This window comes from Larimichthys crocea, unplaced genomic scaffold (assembly GCF_000972845.2).
Source record: "Larimichthys crocea isolate SSNF unplaced genomic scaffold, L_crocea_2.0 scaffold148, whole genome shotgun sequence".
Lineage (NCBI taxonomy): Eukaryota > Metazoa > Chordata > Actinopteri > Sciaenidae > Larimichthys > Larimichthys crocea.
In genome coordinates, this window is record NW_020852030.1 from 1,616,267 (window position 1) to 1,631,173 (window position 14,907).

Below are 14,907 nucleotides of genomic sequence, written 5' to 3' on the forward strand. Positions count from 1 at the left end.
CGAAGAAAACAAACTTTGATCCGACTCAGATCAAACGACGTTTTCCCGCGAATAACAGCGCGGCTGAGGCGCCCGTGCTGACGTCATGCTGAGAGCGCCGACGGCATGTGGGTCTAAAGGCCGGCCGGGTGACATCAGGGCCGCGGTCAGCGCGGCAGCGGGCCCACAGCGTCATGGGCAAAAGTGAGAGAAGAGGGAGGGCCGTAGGGCGGGCTGGAGAGGAGTGGGAGGGAGGGAGATAGAAGAGTGAGCGAGAAGAGGGACGTTCGGAGATAAAGAGGCGAGAGACTAGGGATGGAGTGGATGGGAGCAAGAGGGAGGTATAGGGATGGAGTAGGAATGCTGCTTAGAAGAGGGAGGGAGAGATAGAGCTGAGAGAAGACGTGATTATGGCGATTAGTCAAGACGGCGAGAGAAGAGGGAGGTATGAATATTGAGGGAGGGGAGATAGAAGAGGGTCGGTCGAGATAGAGATCTAAGATGGAGGGATGATAGATAGAATGTGATGGAGGGAGATAGCAGAGGAGGTGAGTGCCCGGGTGGTGGCGGGGTGATTTGGACATGGGGATGGACCACGTGTGGGACGTGTGTGGGGGGCGGGCGAGGAGAGAGAAGAAGACGAGATGAGAGATAGAGAGATATCTGTGTGTAGAGTGATATAGTATGGAAAGTGATATCTCTTATATATTATAGAGAGCTATATATATATATTATTATCATTATTATCTTATAGATAGATATATATTATATATAATATCTATTGTTGTTTCACGCCTGATTTGTTTAGCTTTGGTCGCCTTGTCATTAAAAATAATAATTGTGATCACTGCAAATAATAAACAGCATTTGTTTGTAACTTTTATTGGTAATTTTTTCATTTTTAAAATGTTAGTATTGTCAGATCTGTCCATCTTTAAAAGAAGTCTGGACTTTTGAATTCAGTTTTTTTTTATTTGTTTAAAATGTTTAGTTTTAGTTTAGTATTTATTTTTATTTTTATATGTCACAGTCCAGTCTCAGTGAACACGTGCTCCTCATGCTCGTGTTTACATTTAACCACACTGATTTCATTGTATACATTTTAATTATTTATTTTAAACAAGAGAAATTAAGTGAAATTATATAACATGTGTTAGATATACTTTGTAATATCTACCTCGTGTACAGAAAATAAGCTTCATACCATATTAATTTACTATAACCAGATCTTTATATCTTTATTCTGTCTACAAATGTTGTTGTTGTTGTTCTGACACAAGTTGTGGATGTTTTTTATTTAAAGACATTTTTCATAAAAAAACATCAAAGCAGCAAAACAAAATAAATAAAACCGTAAAAACAGTAAAAACACATTTAGACTGAGCTGAACATTCAAAGCTTTTTTAAAATGTGTTTGTGGACAGAGGAGGCAGCTTATGGAGGATGTGGATTTCAACCATATACACAAAATGAGACAGTGCACATGCATTACAGTAATTACAGTAATTAAGGAATAATAAATAATGGAGCAACAATGAAGTCAAAGTCAAGTAAAGTGATTTATTTACTGTAGTACAGGAAGTGTTCTTTTTCCTTTAGAGGTCGCTGTTTCTGTGTTTCAGTCAGTATATGTACAGTAGTATTTTGTGTACTGGAGTACTACATACCAGTACTATAGGAATACACACTCAGTGTGAGTTTCAGAGTAATAAGTGTCTTTACAAGCTGAACTGTTAACAGGAAAGAAGCTCTGAAGACAAAGTCCAGTTTCCAGTGTCGACTGGACGTGGCAGACAGACAGACAGACAGACAGGCAGACAGACAGACAGGCAGACAGACAGACAGGCTGGGTCTCACCCCCTGCACAGACAGAGGATCTGCGGCGGTGTGTGCGGACTGTCGCTGCGGTGCGTAGTGGACCCTCGGCCCGGCTGTGCGCGCTGGCCATGCGGGGGAGAGGATGGGGGAAGAGGCAAAAGTTTCCCCGCTCAAGAACTTCCTCGCTGGGGGAGTCGCCGGAGCTTGTCTGCTGCTGGCTGGACACCCGCTGGACACCATCAAGGTGACTGACTGCTTAATGCTGTTTGCATGTAGACATGCATGTTGGTAATATGTTGTTTATATGTCGGATGTCACCACAGCATCCTGCGCGTCTTTGGCTGTGGAGGTTCGGACAGAAGTCAGTCAGGCTGATCAGATGGAGGACTTTAGTGGATTATTGAGAAATCAGCTTAAAATGTCACCGAGGCCAGCTACAAGAAACACAGAGAGCTGTGAAGACACAGTCCTGCTGCTTCAGTTTCAGTCCACACATGACAAGGAATTTATTTTCTATCCATCGATTAATCGACTGACTGCTTGATTTGTCTTTCAGCTGTCTTAAGCTGTGAGTTCAGTCCTTGAAAGGTCCAAAGTTCATAAGAACATAGCAGTGTTCAACAAAAGGTCTGCTGTGGTCCTTTTATTTCACAAAACAAAGCAAAAATCATAATTAATACATTTAAATAGCTCCATTTAAGTCTTATTAGTTGTTTTGTTTCCAAAATGTTCTATTTTTATTTATTAAACTTCAAATTGCTGTTTTCTTCTGATCAACAGCCCCAAACTCAGGCAGAGATATTCGTGAGTTTGATGGACATTATTATCATTATGTGGTGGTTTGTTTTGCAGGTGAACAGTATTATTGTTTTAATTTTTTCTTTGTTTTCTGTTTCATTTAGCAGTGATCTATGTATTTCTTTGTCAGTTATCTGAGACATCATCATTTCCAAGTGTCATTAAAAGTCCAAAAATATTCAGTTTGCAGAAATATTAAAGCTGAAACTCAAACGAGTAATTGATTAACAAAAGAGCAGATGGTTGATTATCACATATAATAAATGTTCTTTGACCCGTTCGTCTCGTCTCTCTCGACCTCCTGGCTGCTGAATATGAACCAATCATACTCAGCATACAGCAGGAAGGTTTCACACCTTGACACAACTGAAGGGAAGTTTCCGGTTGAGGGGAGTCATTGTGAAATGTTTCTATTCATAGATAAACTTTCCATGTCGTCCTCCGTGCACGAGCTGCTGCTAGTTCTCTGAGGTTAACAAAAAGGGACGACTTCAGGGATGTCGACCAGCTGCTGTCAGCATTCCCCCAATAACACTCCCCGATGCTCTGAGCTCACAGTCCGGGCAGCCCAGCTAAACATGAGCTAACAGCAGCTACAGTTTACTCTCTCCTTTTCTCTTCTTAGCTTCCTCTGTCAGCGTCCTCTTCACTCTCTTCTCCTCTGCCATCATGTCCATAGAAGCTGCTGAGCCTGGTTACCTCCTCTTCTTCTTCCTGGTAGTCCATAACGCCTGTTGGTACAAACACTCAGTTCGTCAGCTTGGCAGTGAAGTCGAGCGACGGGTACCCGTCGCTCTGAGCTCACCGCAAGCTGACGGACTGAGTAACAGCAGCTAAGCTGTCAGCAGTTACTTCACTGTCCATCATAAACTCTGTGTAAATCACAGAGAGTTGAGGCGGAGCAGCCGGAGGACTCAGAGGGAAAACCAGAAAACATTTCCTCCATAAAATATGATCCAGTTTCACCAGATCAGTGAAATAGTTGTGCTGTGTGATTAGTGCCGTAAAGCGTTACGTACTTCTCCCACCCGGAGCCCAAAGTTACAATAGGTGAGAACCGACGTACGAATGACAGGACACCGTTCAGCTGATCACAGTCAGGTGGTCAGATCAGCAGTGGGTCAACAACGTAGTCATCAGAGAGTACATAAAGTTTTGTGTAGTTTTGCAAAAGTATTCACCAGGTAGCGTGCAAAGGTTCACAGTTGTAGAATATTTAAAATGTGCACAATACTCAATAAAAACGCATCGATCCAAAAGATGTACATCAGTGTAATGCATGGAGACAGTAAGTCAATCATTAAGGGTTAAGCATGGCTGAATGGCCCCTCCTCGTGTTGTATCTGATTCCCACTCAACTGTCAGACAACAACACACCTGTTTGTTTTATCAGTCACCCCGGCTGCAGGCGTGAGGTGTTCCCTTATCTCATGGCTCAACATCCTCCCTCTGTGTGTGTATTTGTGTGCATTGTATATTTATATATATATATATATAAATATGTGTGTGTTGACCATTCTAATAAAATTCTATTCTTCAGGTGAGGCTACAGACGCAGCCCAAAGCCTCCTGTGCTCAGTATGTGATCTACACAGGAACATATGACTGCTTCCGCAAGACCGTATCCAAAGAGGTGAATACACACACACACACACTCAGTGACACACAAACTACTTAAGGACGCACTTTGTCAAGTTTCGACCCAAATTTAGTGCAAGATTTAAACAAATTTCCATAAAATCGGGACATGAGCTGATGGAAAATAAACAGCTGATGGAGCTGATTCCCTAAATCATCGTAGAGGAAGAAGAAGATGCAACGAGATAATGAGTCAGAGCTCAAACGATGGAAAACGACATTTCTGTTTCATGTTTCATGAGAGGCACGGTGGTGCAGCGGGTAAGCACTGTCGCCTCACAGCAAAGAGGTTCTGGGTTCAAACCTGCCGGCCATATGGGGCCTGTGTGGTCCAAACACAGGCAGGTTAATTGGTGACTATAAAGTAAAGGGTTGTTTTTCTCTATGTGTCAGCTCTCTGATAAACTGATAACTTGTCCAGGGTTGTACCCCGCCAATGCCAGCCTAATTGAAATTTGCACGGTGTGTGTGTGTGTGTGTGTGTGTGTCCAGGGTATCCTCGGCCTCTATAAAGGTATGGGGGCTCCTCTGGCTGGTGTGGCTCCAATGATGGCCATCAGTTTCTTTGGGTTCGGTCTGGGAAAACAGCTCCAGCAGACGGATCCTGACAAACCTCTAACGTAAGTAACACACATCCCTCATTCAGACAGTCAGTTTAGACATGATCTGAAACACGTCCCCTGTTCGCTCTGCAGTTCCCTGTTTGTGAATGTGTAACCATGCCAAAGTCCACAGTCAGATGGGTCCGCAAGTCCACGCGCATGCACACACACAGAGTTAGTCGAGTGTCTTTTTTACAGTGTGTTTGTAATACCTGGAATACGAGCTCTATATATAATCATCATGATCTTTGTTGCCCTCCCCTCTGCTGTCATTTGCTCGTATGAAGCTACACACCCCCTCGACAGCCCTTTCCTCATGTTACCCTGCCACCTCCCACCACGCCTCCTGTCAGCTCCTTTTATTTTGACCCCATGTGTTCCTCCGTCTAAATATACATATGTGTACTGTATCTGGCAATGTCACACGTGCTGTCCCCCTGTGTGACGCTTTGTCAGATAAAATACATAAATCTGTGCAACAACAACATTCTTTGTCCTTACATGGAAACCCAGATCTGCTGCCAGATGTTGAGGTGTTGACTCCTGATGAACCTTTTGACACTCAGCTCGTCCCATACACGTGTGAAAGGGATTCAGCACCAACTCATGAAGTGAAAATGATTATGATGCATATCATATCATCATATCAAATCCTTGTGTTAAGATGCTGCGGTACATGTCCCTCCCCCTTCCTGGCAGCACGCCGTATACGTTTGAGATAATGGTGAAAGTTTCCATCAGCTCTTCAGCTTTTCTCCTCCGTCCCTGTTTTATTCTACTCAGGCACACTCAAATCTTCCTGTCTGGCTGTCTGGCCGGGGTCTTCACGACAGTGATCGTGGCTCCGGGAGAGAGAATCAAATGTTTACTGCAGGTGAAGTGTGTTTCATATTTTATCATCTGTCATGCACACTCTTATTGTAACTGCCAGCAGATGCAAACGATGTTTGGATGTAGTCAGTAACAGTCTCATTGGATGATTGTGACTCATGCATTAATTGAAATGTGTGTTTTGCAGGTGCAGGCTAGCAGTGGCAAGGCGAGGTACTCGGGTCCACTTGACTGTGCAGTCAGGCTGTACAAGCAGCAGGGGATCCGCAGTGTGTACAAAGGCACTGTGCTGACTCTCATCAGAGGTGAGCATGCTCTCTGTTTGCATTAGTGACTTTTTGTTACCTTAGAATGAGACTTTTATATCTACAGACACCTGGTGAATGGACAAATTACAGGGACTTTTCAGTAGTCGTTATGCTTTATGTATGTACATTATTGGATTATAATTATTGATCATTAATGTGTTCATCTCGTTAATGCTGCAGACGTTCCTTCTAATGGTCTTTACTTTCTGACGTACGAATACCTCAAAAACGTCCTGACACCTGAAGGTCAAAGGTGAGTAACCATGGTTACAGTGAAGAAACATCTAATCCACTACATTTCAGAGGGAAATATCATTTTTACTTCATTTATCTGACAATGTGATGCCTTGTTGTGAACGACTCAGCAGTTTATGTGCATGTGTTAGTGTCTCCCAGCTCAGCACTCCTAAAATCCTCCTGGCTGGCGGCGTGGCCGGCATATTAAACTGGACGATCGCTCTTCCTCCAGATGTCCTCAAGTCCAACTTCCAGACAGGTGAGCACTCAGTGTCCTCCCTGTCATCTGAAGCTCATCGTTTAACGTACTGAAGATCACTCTCCTGATTGTGATTGTGTGTGTGTGTGTGTGTGTGTGTGTGTGTGTGTGTGTGTGTGTGCAGCTGCGGATGGGAAGTACAGAGGTCTGGTCGACGTCCTGAGAACGCTGCTCAGAGAAGAAGGACCCACGGGCCTCTATAAAGGATTCAATGCAGTGTTTCTGCGAGCCTTCCCTGCCAACGCGGTAAACCTTTGCTTCTATGTTACTCTAGTATCATACTCGTACTCTACTCTCATATGTCTAAGTACTTGTTAATGCAATGACAATACTTTCTGAATTTATACTCCCTTGCTGCTTAATAACCAGAACCAAACAGAACCTGCAGATCTCTTGCAGACATTTTTCAGTGGCGAGTCTGTCAAGGTGTCCGGATTCTCTAAAGCGCGACGAGCAGCAGCATCGTCTGCCCTTTGTTCACTCAGCTCTGTTCCTTCCTCCTTCAGGCCTGTTTTTTGGGGTTTGAAGTGGCATTAAAAGGACTGAACGCCATCGCGCCCAGCTGGTGAAACAAGTCTGGACCCGAGTCCTCCACCTGTTTCTCCACATACCACAGACTGTGTTTTAAGTGTCAGGATGTAATGAATTATTGTATTCTTAAATGTGATTTTTTTACATTTAATTTTACAAATTATTTTTGTTCGTGAACTCTTTTTGTGAGTAATATTACAGCGTAATCGCACACACTCGAGATGAATGTGAGTATATTTATGAGCCTTACAAACTGTGATGTTTGTAAAATGTCAGATCATTGGTACCATTCAGTTCAGAATGGGTTGGAATGTTTTTAATCTAAAAGCTCTGCCAAAAGCCAAAATTAATTTATTCTGGATGAAGGTTTGTCTGAGCCGGGGCGAGTTTTATAAACTTTGTGATGAAATAAACAAAATATTTTGAATTCATATTTAAAGAGTGTCGACTGTTGACTCAAACACTTCATTACAAAGCCATCATGCCATGCTGTCTTAGTTCAGCGCGAGCAACAACAAACAAACAAAATGTCATTAACTCTTTGCTGTTATCAGTACACTTTAAATCAGAATGTTTTATTAATGTTTGAAATAAAATGAAGTGAACAGAACACATGTTGATAAATAAAACTTAAAGGTCCAGTGTGTAGAATCTAATTGCTGCATTGCAATCTCCTCACATCACCCTCACCTTCTTAGTGTAAAGGAGAAACAAACATTTTAAGGTCTCTGTCTAGAGTCACTGTTTAGTTCAGTCTGTAGAAACATGCTGTTTCAATATGACGACCTCTATGAAAGAGGACCCGCTTCCACTGTAGATATGAAAGGAGAATTTAAAAGATTCTTATTTTCAGGTGATCATACATGCATGAAAACATAGTCTAACTTATTCTGAAAATAAAGGCCCCAGATCTGACACACTGCACCTTTAAAGTCGTATTTTAATTCAAACATAAAGCAAAAAGATAATTTCTTTATCTTCACACGTAACACACCATCAGAGTGATAGTTCTCTGAATTATTGATATCACTTTGTGACTGCACGAGAAAATCTTTTGTTATTTTCTTTATAAAATATGCATCCAAATTGATTTTATATTTATTTATTTATTTATTTGTTAATACAATATAAAAAAACAGATGTGAAATCAGTTTATTTTTTAAATGAATTATTTATTTTTTAACTTTATTATGAACACAATATTTATCACCACTTCACCTTTTTATAGAGGAAGTCTAAAAACAGCCTCCATCTCCCATAAGTCCTCGTTTCTCAGGTGAGGGGATTGTTGGACTACATCAAACATTAAACACGGTTTGACGGAACATGACGTCATTATTCATGAAGCCGTAAAATGAATAGAAATAAAGTTAAAACAAACAAAAACAAAACAGATCAGCCTACAAAACAGACTTTAAGATCAGCCTACATTACCCACAAGCCAGCGCGCCGCATCCAGTTCCGGGTCGTTGACCGTCCGCCTGTCAGCAGGAGGAAGGTGAGTTCAATGTTCGGTCTCGTGACGTTTTCTGGACTTTTTAAGTTATTAAAATATTTAATAAATATTTAAATATGATCGATGAAGCTTCGCGGAGACAGGCGGCGCGTTTTATGAACGTTTAACGGTGTGAAAATGACGTTTGTACGCGAGGACAGAGCGACAGAGGCGGATAACTGCTGAATGACTGTTTAAGGAACGTTATCTGAACGTTACCTGAACGTTATCTGAACGTTAGTTGAACGTTAGATGAACGTTAGTTTAGTTCAGTGTGTGTGTGTGTGGCTAGTGGTTAGCCAGCAGGCTAACGGGGCAGCTGCTGGACCTGAATGTTGTGACGTCACACTGGACCAGAACCAGGACCAGGTCTACACATGCAAAGAATTTGTCTCAGTACAACATGTCCAACATGTCTTTAAGGTGACGTGCAGAATGTTACCTGAGAGTAAAGTAAAGGTGTGCGTGTCCATGAGGTCAGGGGTTCTGGTTCTGGTTCTGGTCAGCACGCCTCAGAGTTCTGGAGGAGTTCAGGTCCTGAGGAGACGGAAGGATGCAGCCAATCAGCTGCCTCACCTGTCTGCTCTTATCTTTGGGCGTGGCAGACGGTGATGGAGGATGTGAGGACGGGCTCGGTGAGGGAGGAGGTTCATCCTGTGTTGGGCTTTCTGGACCAGGGAGCTGACAGTCAGAGTTTAAAGGTCCAGTTACACACTGGACCTGCACGGTACCCCGCGGTGCCAGATCGTAACGGTTCCTACTAAACTATAAATCCTACAGGACGGTCCTACCGTGGATTACTATCATACCGTGGATTACTAAACTACCGGTGCCAGTTTCCACCTCCCGGCTTCTCACTGCATGCTACTCCATGTAAACAAACCAACATGGAACCGCGCCGAGTCTGCCGCGGCGTCGGCGTCAGAGACAACACTGATTTGTTTGTCTAATTCTACTTCAGCAGTATTCTGTTTATCATGCACCAAACAACATTATAAGTCATTAATAAGTATTTATAACTTGTACAAATACATCGGAGTTCATAAAAATAATAATACCGTATTTTTCGGATTATAAGTCGCAGTTTTTTTCATAGCTTGACCAGGGGTGCGACTTGTACTCTGGAGCGACTTATGTGTGAAATTATTAACACATTATTATATAATTTCACATGTTATTTTCACACTAAACCGCAAGAGGGCGCTCTAGGCCTGTGTTGATAATTTCAACATTGGCGGTAACTTATAAAAACAACTGAGAACAAAAATGGCAACGAAAAGAAAATCATATTCTGCAAATTACAAGCTGCAAGTAGTGAAATATGCAGCCGAAAACGGTAATCGAGCAGCAGAAAGACAACGTGCTGCCGGGAGAGGCTTGTCAACAATGCAGTTGCGTCTCCACGCCCAGGTAGTTGCCAAGGAGATGAATATAAATGACTTTGCAGGAGGACCTTCTTGGTGTTACCGCTTCATGCAACTTTCCTGAAAGTCATTGGATGGATCGACAAAGCATGGGCTTCAGTGACAACCGAAACCATCCTGTCGGGATTCAGAAAGGCTGGAATAACTGGAACTGCAACTGACGATGAGTCCTTTCAAGATGACATGTCTGTTCTTGGTGTTGGATTTTATCAAATAATTTTCCCCAAAAAAAGACTTATACTCCAGTGCGACTTATATATGTTTTTTCCTTCTTTTTTATGCATTTTTTGGCTGGTGCGACTTATACTCCGGAAAATACGGTAATAATAAAAAGGCAGCAGTATCACGATAATACCTGGAACCGTGATACTTTGTCTGGTATGGTATCGTTACTCATTTTGGTATCGTGACGACTCTACCAGTGTGTCAGATTTACTGGACATAATTCAAAACTCTGTTTTAATTCTGTTTAATCGGCTGAAAATAAGAATGTTTTTGATATTATCTTAATTATCTTAATTATCTGTTCAGGAGTCTACAGTAGCCCAGAATGGACAAACTTAGACAGAGTTCTGTAACACGGGTTCAGGTGTAGAATGGATTAAACACCTCGTGTGTGTCTGTCCTCCACATGTCCTCCAGCTGTTTGTGTTCGGTGTGATGGAGATGAACAGATGACGCTTACTCTTTCAGTCCACCTTAATAACTCTTCATGTTCTCATGACGTCTGATCATTCTTCTCTTTCGGCTCCTTTCACAGCTACATTCACAAGGCGGGCTGAGGTTTCTGTGGATTTCATCTCGCCTGACTTCAGTGTTTCTGTGTGTGTGTGTTGTTTTAATCAGCTTGATGCGGTGTGGATGTGGAGGTAGTGTCCGTGGAGCGCTGTGATGCCCCTGGAGGTCAGATGGCCATTCCCACAGTGCCCTCCTCTGGCATGGAGGGTCTCCAGCTCACTCATCATGGGCATGGTGGGCTCCTATTCCTACTTCTGGACCAGTAAGTTCTAAAAACATACAAAAGCTTCCAGTCTTGTTCAGTTTGTCTCTCGTTCGGCTAATTCTCCCTCCATCTTCAGAGTACATGAACTACTTGACGGTCCATAACCGCGAGGTTCTGTGGGACCTGATTGACCGGAGGCCCTCTGACACGCCCCTCATCACGCTGTCCAATCACCAGTCTTGTATGGATGACCCGCACATCTGGGGTGAGGACAGATTCAGCACGTGAAATCAGTTTGAGACGCAGACATCGGTGAGGTAATCACGCGTGTTTCTGCTTCAGGTGTGCTCAAATTCAGACATCTGTGGAGCTTCAACAGGATGCGGTGGTGAGTTTCATCGTCTCCACACTTCATCTGTAGCGGTTGGTGGTGGAGTTTTCGGTTTTTATTACTTTTTATTTACTTGTTGGAACAGGACTCCGGCTGCATCCGACATCTGTTTCACCAAAGAGCTTCACTCCCGATTCTTCAGCCGGGGGAAGTGTGTTCCCGTCTGCAGAGGTGAGCCTCTGTCAGCAGTATCTTTGTCTCGCCGTGAGCTGGACGGATGATTTACGTGTTTTTCTCGGTAGGTGACGGTGTTTATCAGAAAGGGATGGACTTTGTCCTGGAGAAGTTGAACAGAGGAGAATGGGTGCACATCTTCCCAGAAGGTGTGTGAACCTCCCACCTCACGTCACTCTTCATGTCATGTTTGTTTCCTCTGATTAATGATCTTGTTCCTTATTCAACAGGCAAAGTCAACATGACTGAAGAATTTATACGGTTAAAATGGGGTGAGTCTGATAATGATGCATCACTGCAGCAGCACATACAGAAGGAATCTACATAAAACACTCAAGCTTTGGATAGACGAACGCAGAGTGACTGGAAATCAGTGTTTGTGTAAGCCCACTGTGGTAAATATGGACAGCTGTACCCGAGTATTAGTTATTATCAGTTAATATCACTGACTAGTCCAGCAGCAGTCAGCCCAGCTCGGCGTCTGTCTTTCAGCCTTTTATTTCACCAAGCTCTCACCAACCACTAAAAGTCAGTCCCACATTTACTCTTGCCCGGCGGCTTCTTGCTCGCTCACTCTCCTTTTCTCTTCTTAGCTTCCTCCGTCAGCGTCCTCTTCACTCTCTTCTCCTCTGCCATCATGTCCATAGAGGCTGCTGAGCCTGGTTACCTCCTCTTCTTCTTCCTGGTAGTCCATAACGCCTGTTGGTACAAACACTCAGTTCGTCAGCATGGCGGTGAGCTCAGAGCGACGGGTACCCGTCGCTCTGAGCTCACCGCCAAGCTGACGAACTGAGCTAACAGCAGCTACAGCTGTCAGCAGGTTACTTCACTGTCCATCATAAACTCTGTAAATCACAGAGAGTTGGGCGGAGCAGCCGGAGGACATCAGAGGGAAAACCAGAAAACATTTTCTCCATAAAATATGATCCAGTTTCACCAGAATCAGTCAAATAGTTGCTGCTGTGTGACTTAGTGCCGTAAAGCGTTACGTACTTCCCAAAGTTACATAGTGTGAGAACAGACGTACGAATGACAGAGACACCGTTCAGCTGACTGGTTCAGCTCATCTCTGGTTTGTGTTTTTCAGGTGTGGGTCGACTCATATCAGAGTGCTCCCTTAATCCGATTATCCTCCCGCTCTGGCATGTGGGTGAGTTACACAACACGTTACGTGAGCCTCAGACAGGAAGTCTGAAAGTTTTACACTTCGTTGGTTTCTTTTCATGGAACATGAAGCAAAATCTAGAATATTGGCAGCCTCATCATTTACATGATTTCATGAAGCCTTTGTGATCGATCAACTTTATTTCAGGTTTGACTGACGTTCTGCCAAATATGAAGCCCTACATTCCTCGGACTGGCAAGGTAGGAACGCTGCTGATCATTGATTTAAAATGGATTTGTCACAGCGTCCTGTTTGCTTTAATCGTGGGTTCACTTGCAGAGAATCACAGTCCTGGTGGGGAAACCGTTCAGTGTTAAAGACGTTGTTGAATCCCTCCGAGCTGAAAACAAGAGCCAGGTGAGGACAGAAAGAATTAAACGTGTACTAACGCTCCAATAATGTAACTATATTTCATTATTTTACCACAAGAATGTAATACGGGTATCTGAGAAAAAATGTAGTTTACAGGTATATCAGGTCTAGTTGGCATTACAGTTGTGAGATAAACAACATAAAATAATGTAACACGTTCCTTCTTTACTTTTTGCCTTCAGTTGGAAATGAGGAAGACTTTGACCGACTTTATCCAGGGGGAGTTCCAGAGCTTGAAAGCTCAGGCCGAGGCCCTCCACGGGCAGGTACAGACCAGATCCTGAGCCCCTCAGACTCCTCATGACTGATGATCCTTTTCTCTAAGCTGAGGGTAACACCTTTACGACTGGAAGTCCACAAGACTGTTTGTTTTTTTACCTCTTATCCGCTCATTGTCTCTCCTTCCACAGCCAGATGTCGAACACACAGTCACGACAACTTCACAACGTTTTGAGTGACGTTTGTTTTGTGTGGATCATTATCGAGGGTCATTTCCATGAATGCTGATGCAACAGAAACTCACTAATTGTTTTTATTTAATACAGTAAAAGCATCGTTTAGTTGCTGTCTCCAATCCACTGCCACCCAGAAATAAAATGGATGCTGTGTGACCTCCAAGCTGACAGGTTCAGTAGATGAAAGTATCACAAGTGTTACTCCTCTGACTGTATCTCAGTTATTCTCCCACCAGCCTATGCCTCATGATTTATGTGCAGTGCCAATGCAGGAAGTGCTTTATGTAGCTGTGGAACATGAACGTGGATGGAGGTGTAGCACGCAGCAGACTAGATTTAACGTTATTTACCGTAACACGAACATTTAAGTTATAATTCTTGAGATTTCAGTTTCCTTTTGGTCATCAGTGAAAACAGGATGTGCGGTTTGATATCAGGAACACAACAGACGAGCAGCTGGTGTATCTGTTTACAGCGCAGCCAAACAATCTCAGGTTGTTTTAATAAAGACATTCATTTATTTATTTTTGCCATCGACAAGCGCCCCCTGATTTCATGCTGTACGCGGCACAAGTAAAGCAAACAACTGCAGGTGAAAGGTGTAGATACCGTGTTGAGGTCTTCATCGCTCCGTCTGCCTCCAATACATTTAACAAAGACTATTTTGATGAACGATCTCCGTCCGCACTCACCGCGCTGGCAGATGCATTGTGTTTCCTTTGGCTGCTTCACAATAAAAGCCACAGATTGAATGCTTTTATTTAAAAAAAACTCCTGACCAGAAATTGCAAAAAAAAAATCAGGCAGGTAATCTTTAAGATTATAACTTAAGCCAAGTGTTTTATTTGCCATAACCCCGACCGACCTGAACCACACCACAGCTGGCATGCACAGCAAGAATTTAAAAAACTTTTGGTGTTTGGATGCAAAGGAAAAAGTTTGCATCCAGCTGTTACCTCATTTTAGGAGAACTTTACACAAAGCTGCTGTTTGTTTAAATACTAAATATTAGTATGCACATATATGCGCATGTAGTGATCTATAGATTCATGATTTGTAATCTAGTGAAGTTGATCTGGAAGTCAGAGCTGTACTGCATGGTAGACTTTTATCAGAAAGAGGCATGCAGAGTAAAAAGATACTATGATGATGATGATGATTGTGCTGTCATATGATTTGCTTTTATCGTGTCCATGCAGCTTTAAATCTGTCCACAGTCCTGCCCTCTCTCCCGTTAAGCTTTTCTTTTTCTGATGAACAGTCAGTTTTCTGTAGATCTTCAGCCTCTGACTGTGACCCCATTGCAGATGTACATAACTTATTTTATCACTGAGATCAGCGGCTTTTATAACGGAGGGAAGGCCACGGCAAGTGATGCGTGGTTATTTTATAAAAATGTATCGCCTTACTGTGATGGCCACTCTTTGCTACTGTACAGAATGTGAACTCCAATAAAGTATTTGACTTTTCTAAACTTTAGTTGTTTG

The 14,907-nt window shown here is 43.0% G+C and overlaps 2 protein-coding genes across 2 annotated transcripts; both read left to right on the forward strand.

Annotated features, from left to right (window-relative positions):
- Positions 1 to 1,640: 1,640 nt before the first annotated feature.
- si:dkey-150i13.2 (mitochondrial carnitine/acylcarnitine carrier protein) lies at positions 1,641 to 7,424 on the forward strand. The gene is made up of 9 exons (XM_019272520.2): positions 1,641 to 2,041; positions 4,136 to 4,228; positions 4,726 to 4,853; positions 5,619 to 5,709; positions 5,854 to 5,971; positions 6,155 to 6,227; positions 6,361 to 6,470; positions 6,595 to 6,716; positions 6,977 to 7,424. Exons 1-9 carry the CDS (start codon positions 1,940 to 1,942, stop codon positions 7,037 to 7,039), a joined length of 900 nt encoding a protein of 299 aa, XP_019128065.1. The 5' UTR covers positions 1,641 to 1,939; the 3' UTR covers positions 7,040 to 7,424.
- Positions 7,425 to 8,401: 977 nt separating this feature from the next.
- On the forward strand, positions 8,402 to 14,267 carry tafazzin (tafazzin, phospholipid-lysophospholipid transacylase). The gene is made up of 11 exons (XM_010749071.3): positions 8,402 to 8,499; positions 10,767 to 10,920; positions 11,000 to 11,128; positions 11,206 to 11,251; positions 11,340 to 11,425; positions 11,497 to 11,577; positions 11,659 to 11,700; positions 12,516 to 12,578; positions 12,741 to 12,793; positions 12,873 to 12,950; positions 13,148 to 14,267. Exons 2-11 carry the CDS (start codon positions 10,812 to 10,814, stop codon positions 13,247 to 13,249), a joined length of 789 nt encoding a protein of 262 aa, XP_010747373.1. The 5' UTR covers positions 8,402 to 8,499; positions 10,767 to 10,811; the 3' UTR covers positions 13,250 to 14,267.
- Positions 14,268 to 14,907: the final 640 nt, after the last annotated feature.

What these genes read in the sequence shown, in the direction of transcription:
- tafazzin (XM_010749071.3), top strand. Translation starts at nt 10,812, where the DNA reads ATGCCCCTGGAGGTCAGATGGCCATTCCCACAGTGCCCTCCTCTGGCA. An exon ending in CTATTCCTACTTCTGGACCA is followed by an intron (nt 10,921 to 10,999) that starts GTAAGTTCTAAA and finishes CTCCATCTTCAG; the next exon opens with AGTACATGAACTACTTGACG. An exon ending in AGCTTCAACAGGATGCGGTG is followed by an intron (nt 11,252 to 11,339) that starts GTGAGTTTCATC and finishes TTGTTGGAACAG; the next exon opens with GACTCCGGCTGCATCCGACA.
- si:dkey-150i13.2 (XM_019272520.2), top strand. Translation starts at nt 1,940, where the DNA reads ATGGGGGAAGAGGCAAAAGTTTCCCCGCTCAAGAACTTCCTCGCTGGG. An exon ending in GATCCTGACAAACCTCTAAC is followed by an intron (nt 4,854 to 5,618) that starts GTAAGTAACACA and finishes TATTCTACTCAG; the next exon opens with GCACACTCAAATCTTCCTGT. An exon ending in GAATCAAATGTTTACTGCAG is followed by an intron (nt 5,710 to 5,853) that starts GTGAAGTGTGTT and finishes TGTGTTTTGCAG; the next exon opens with GTGCAGGCTAGCAGTGGCAA.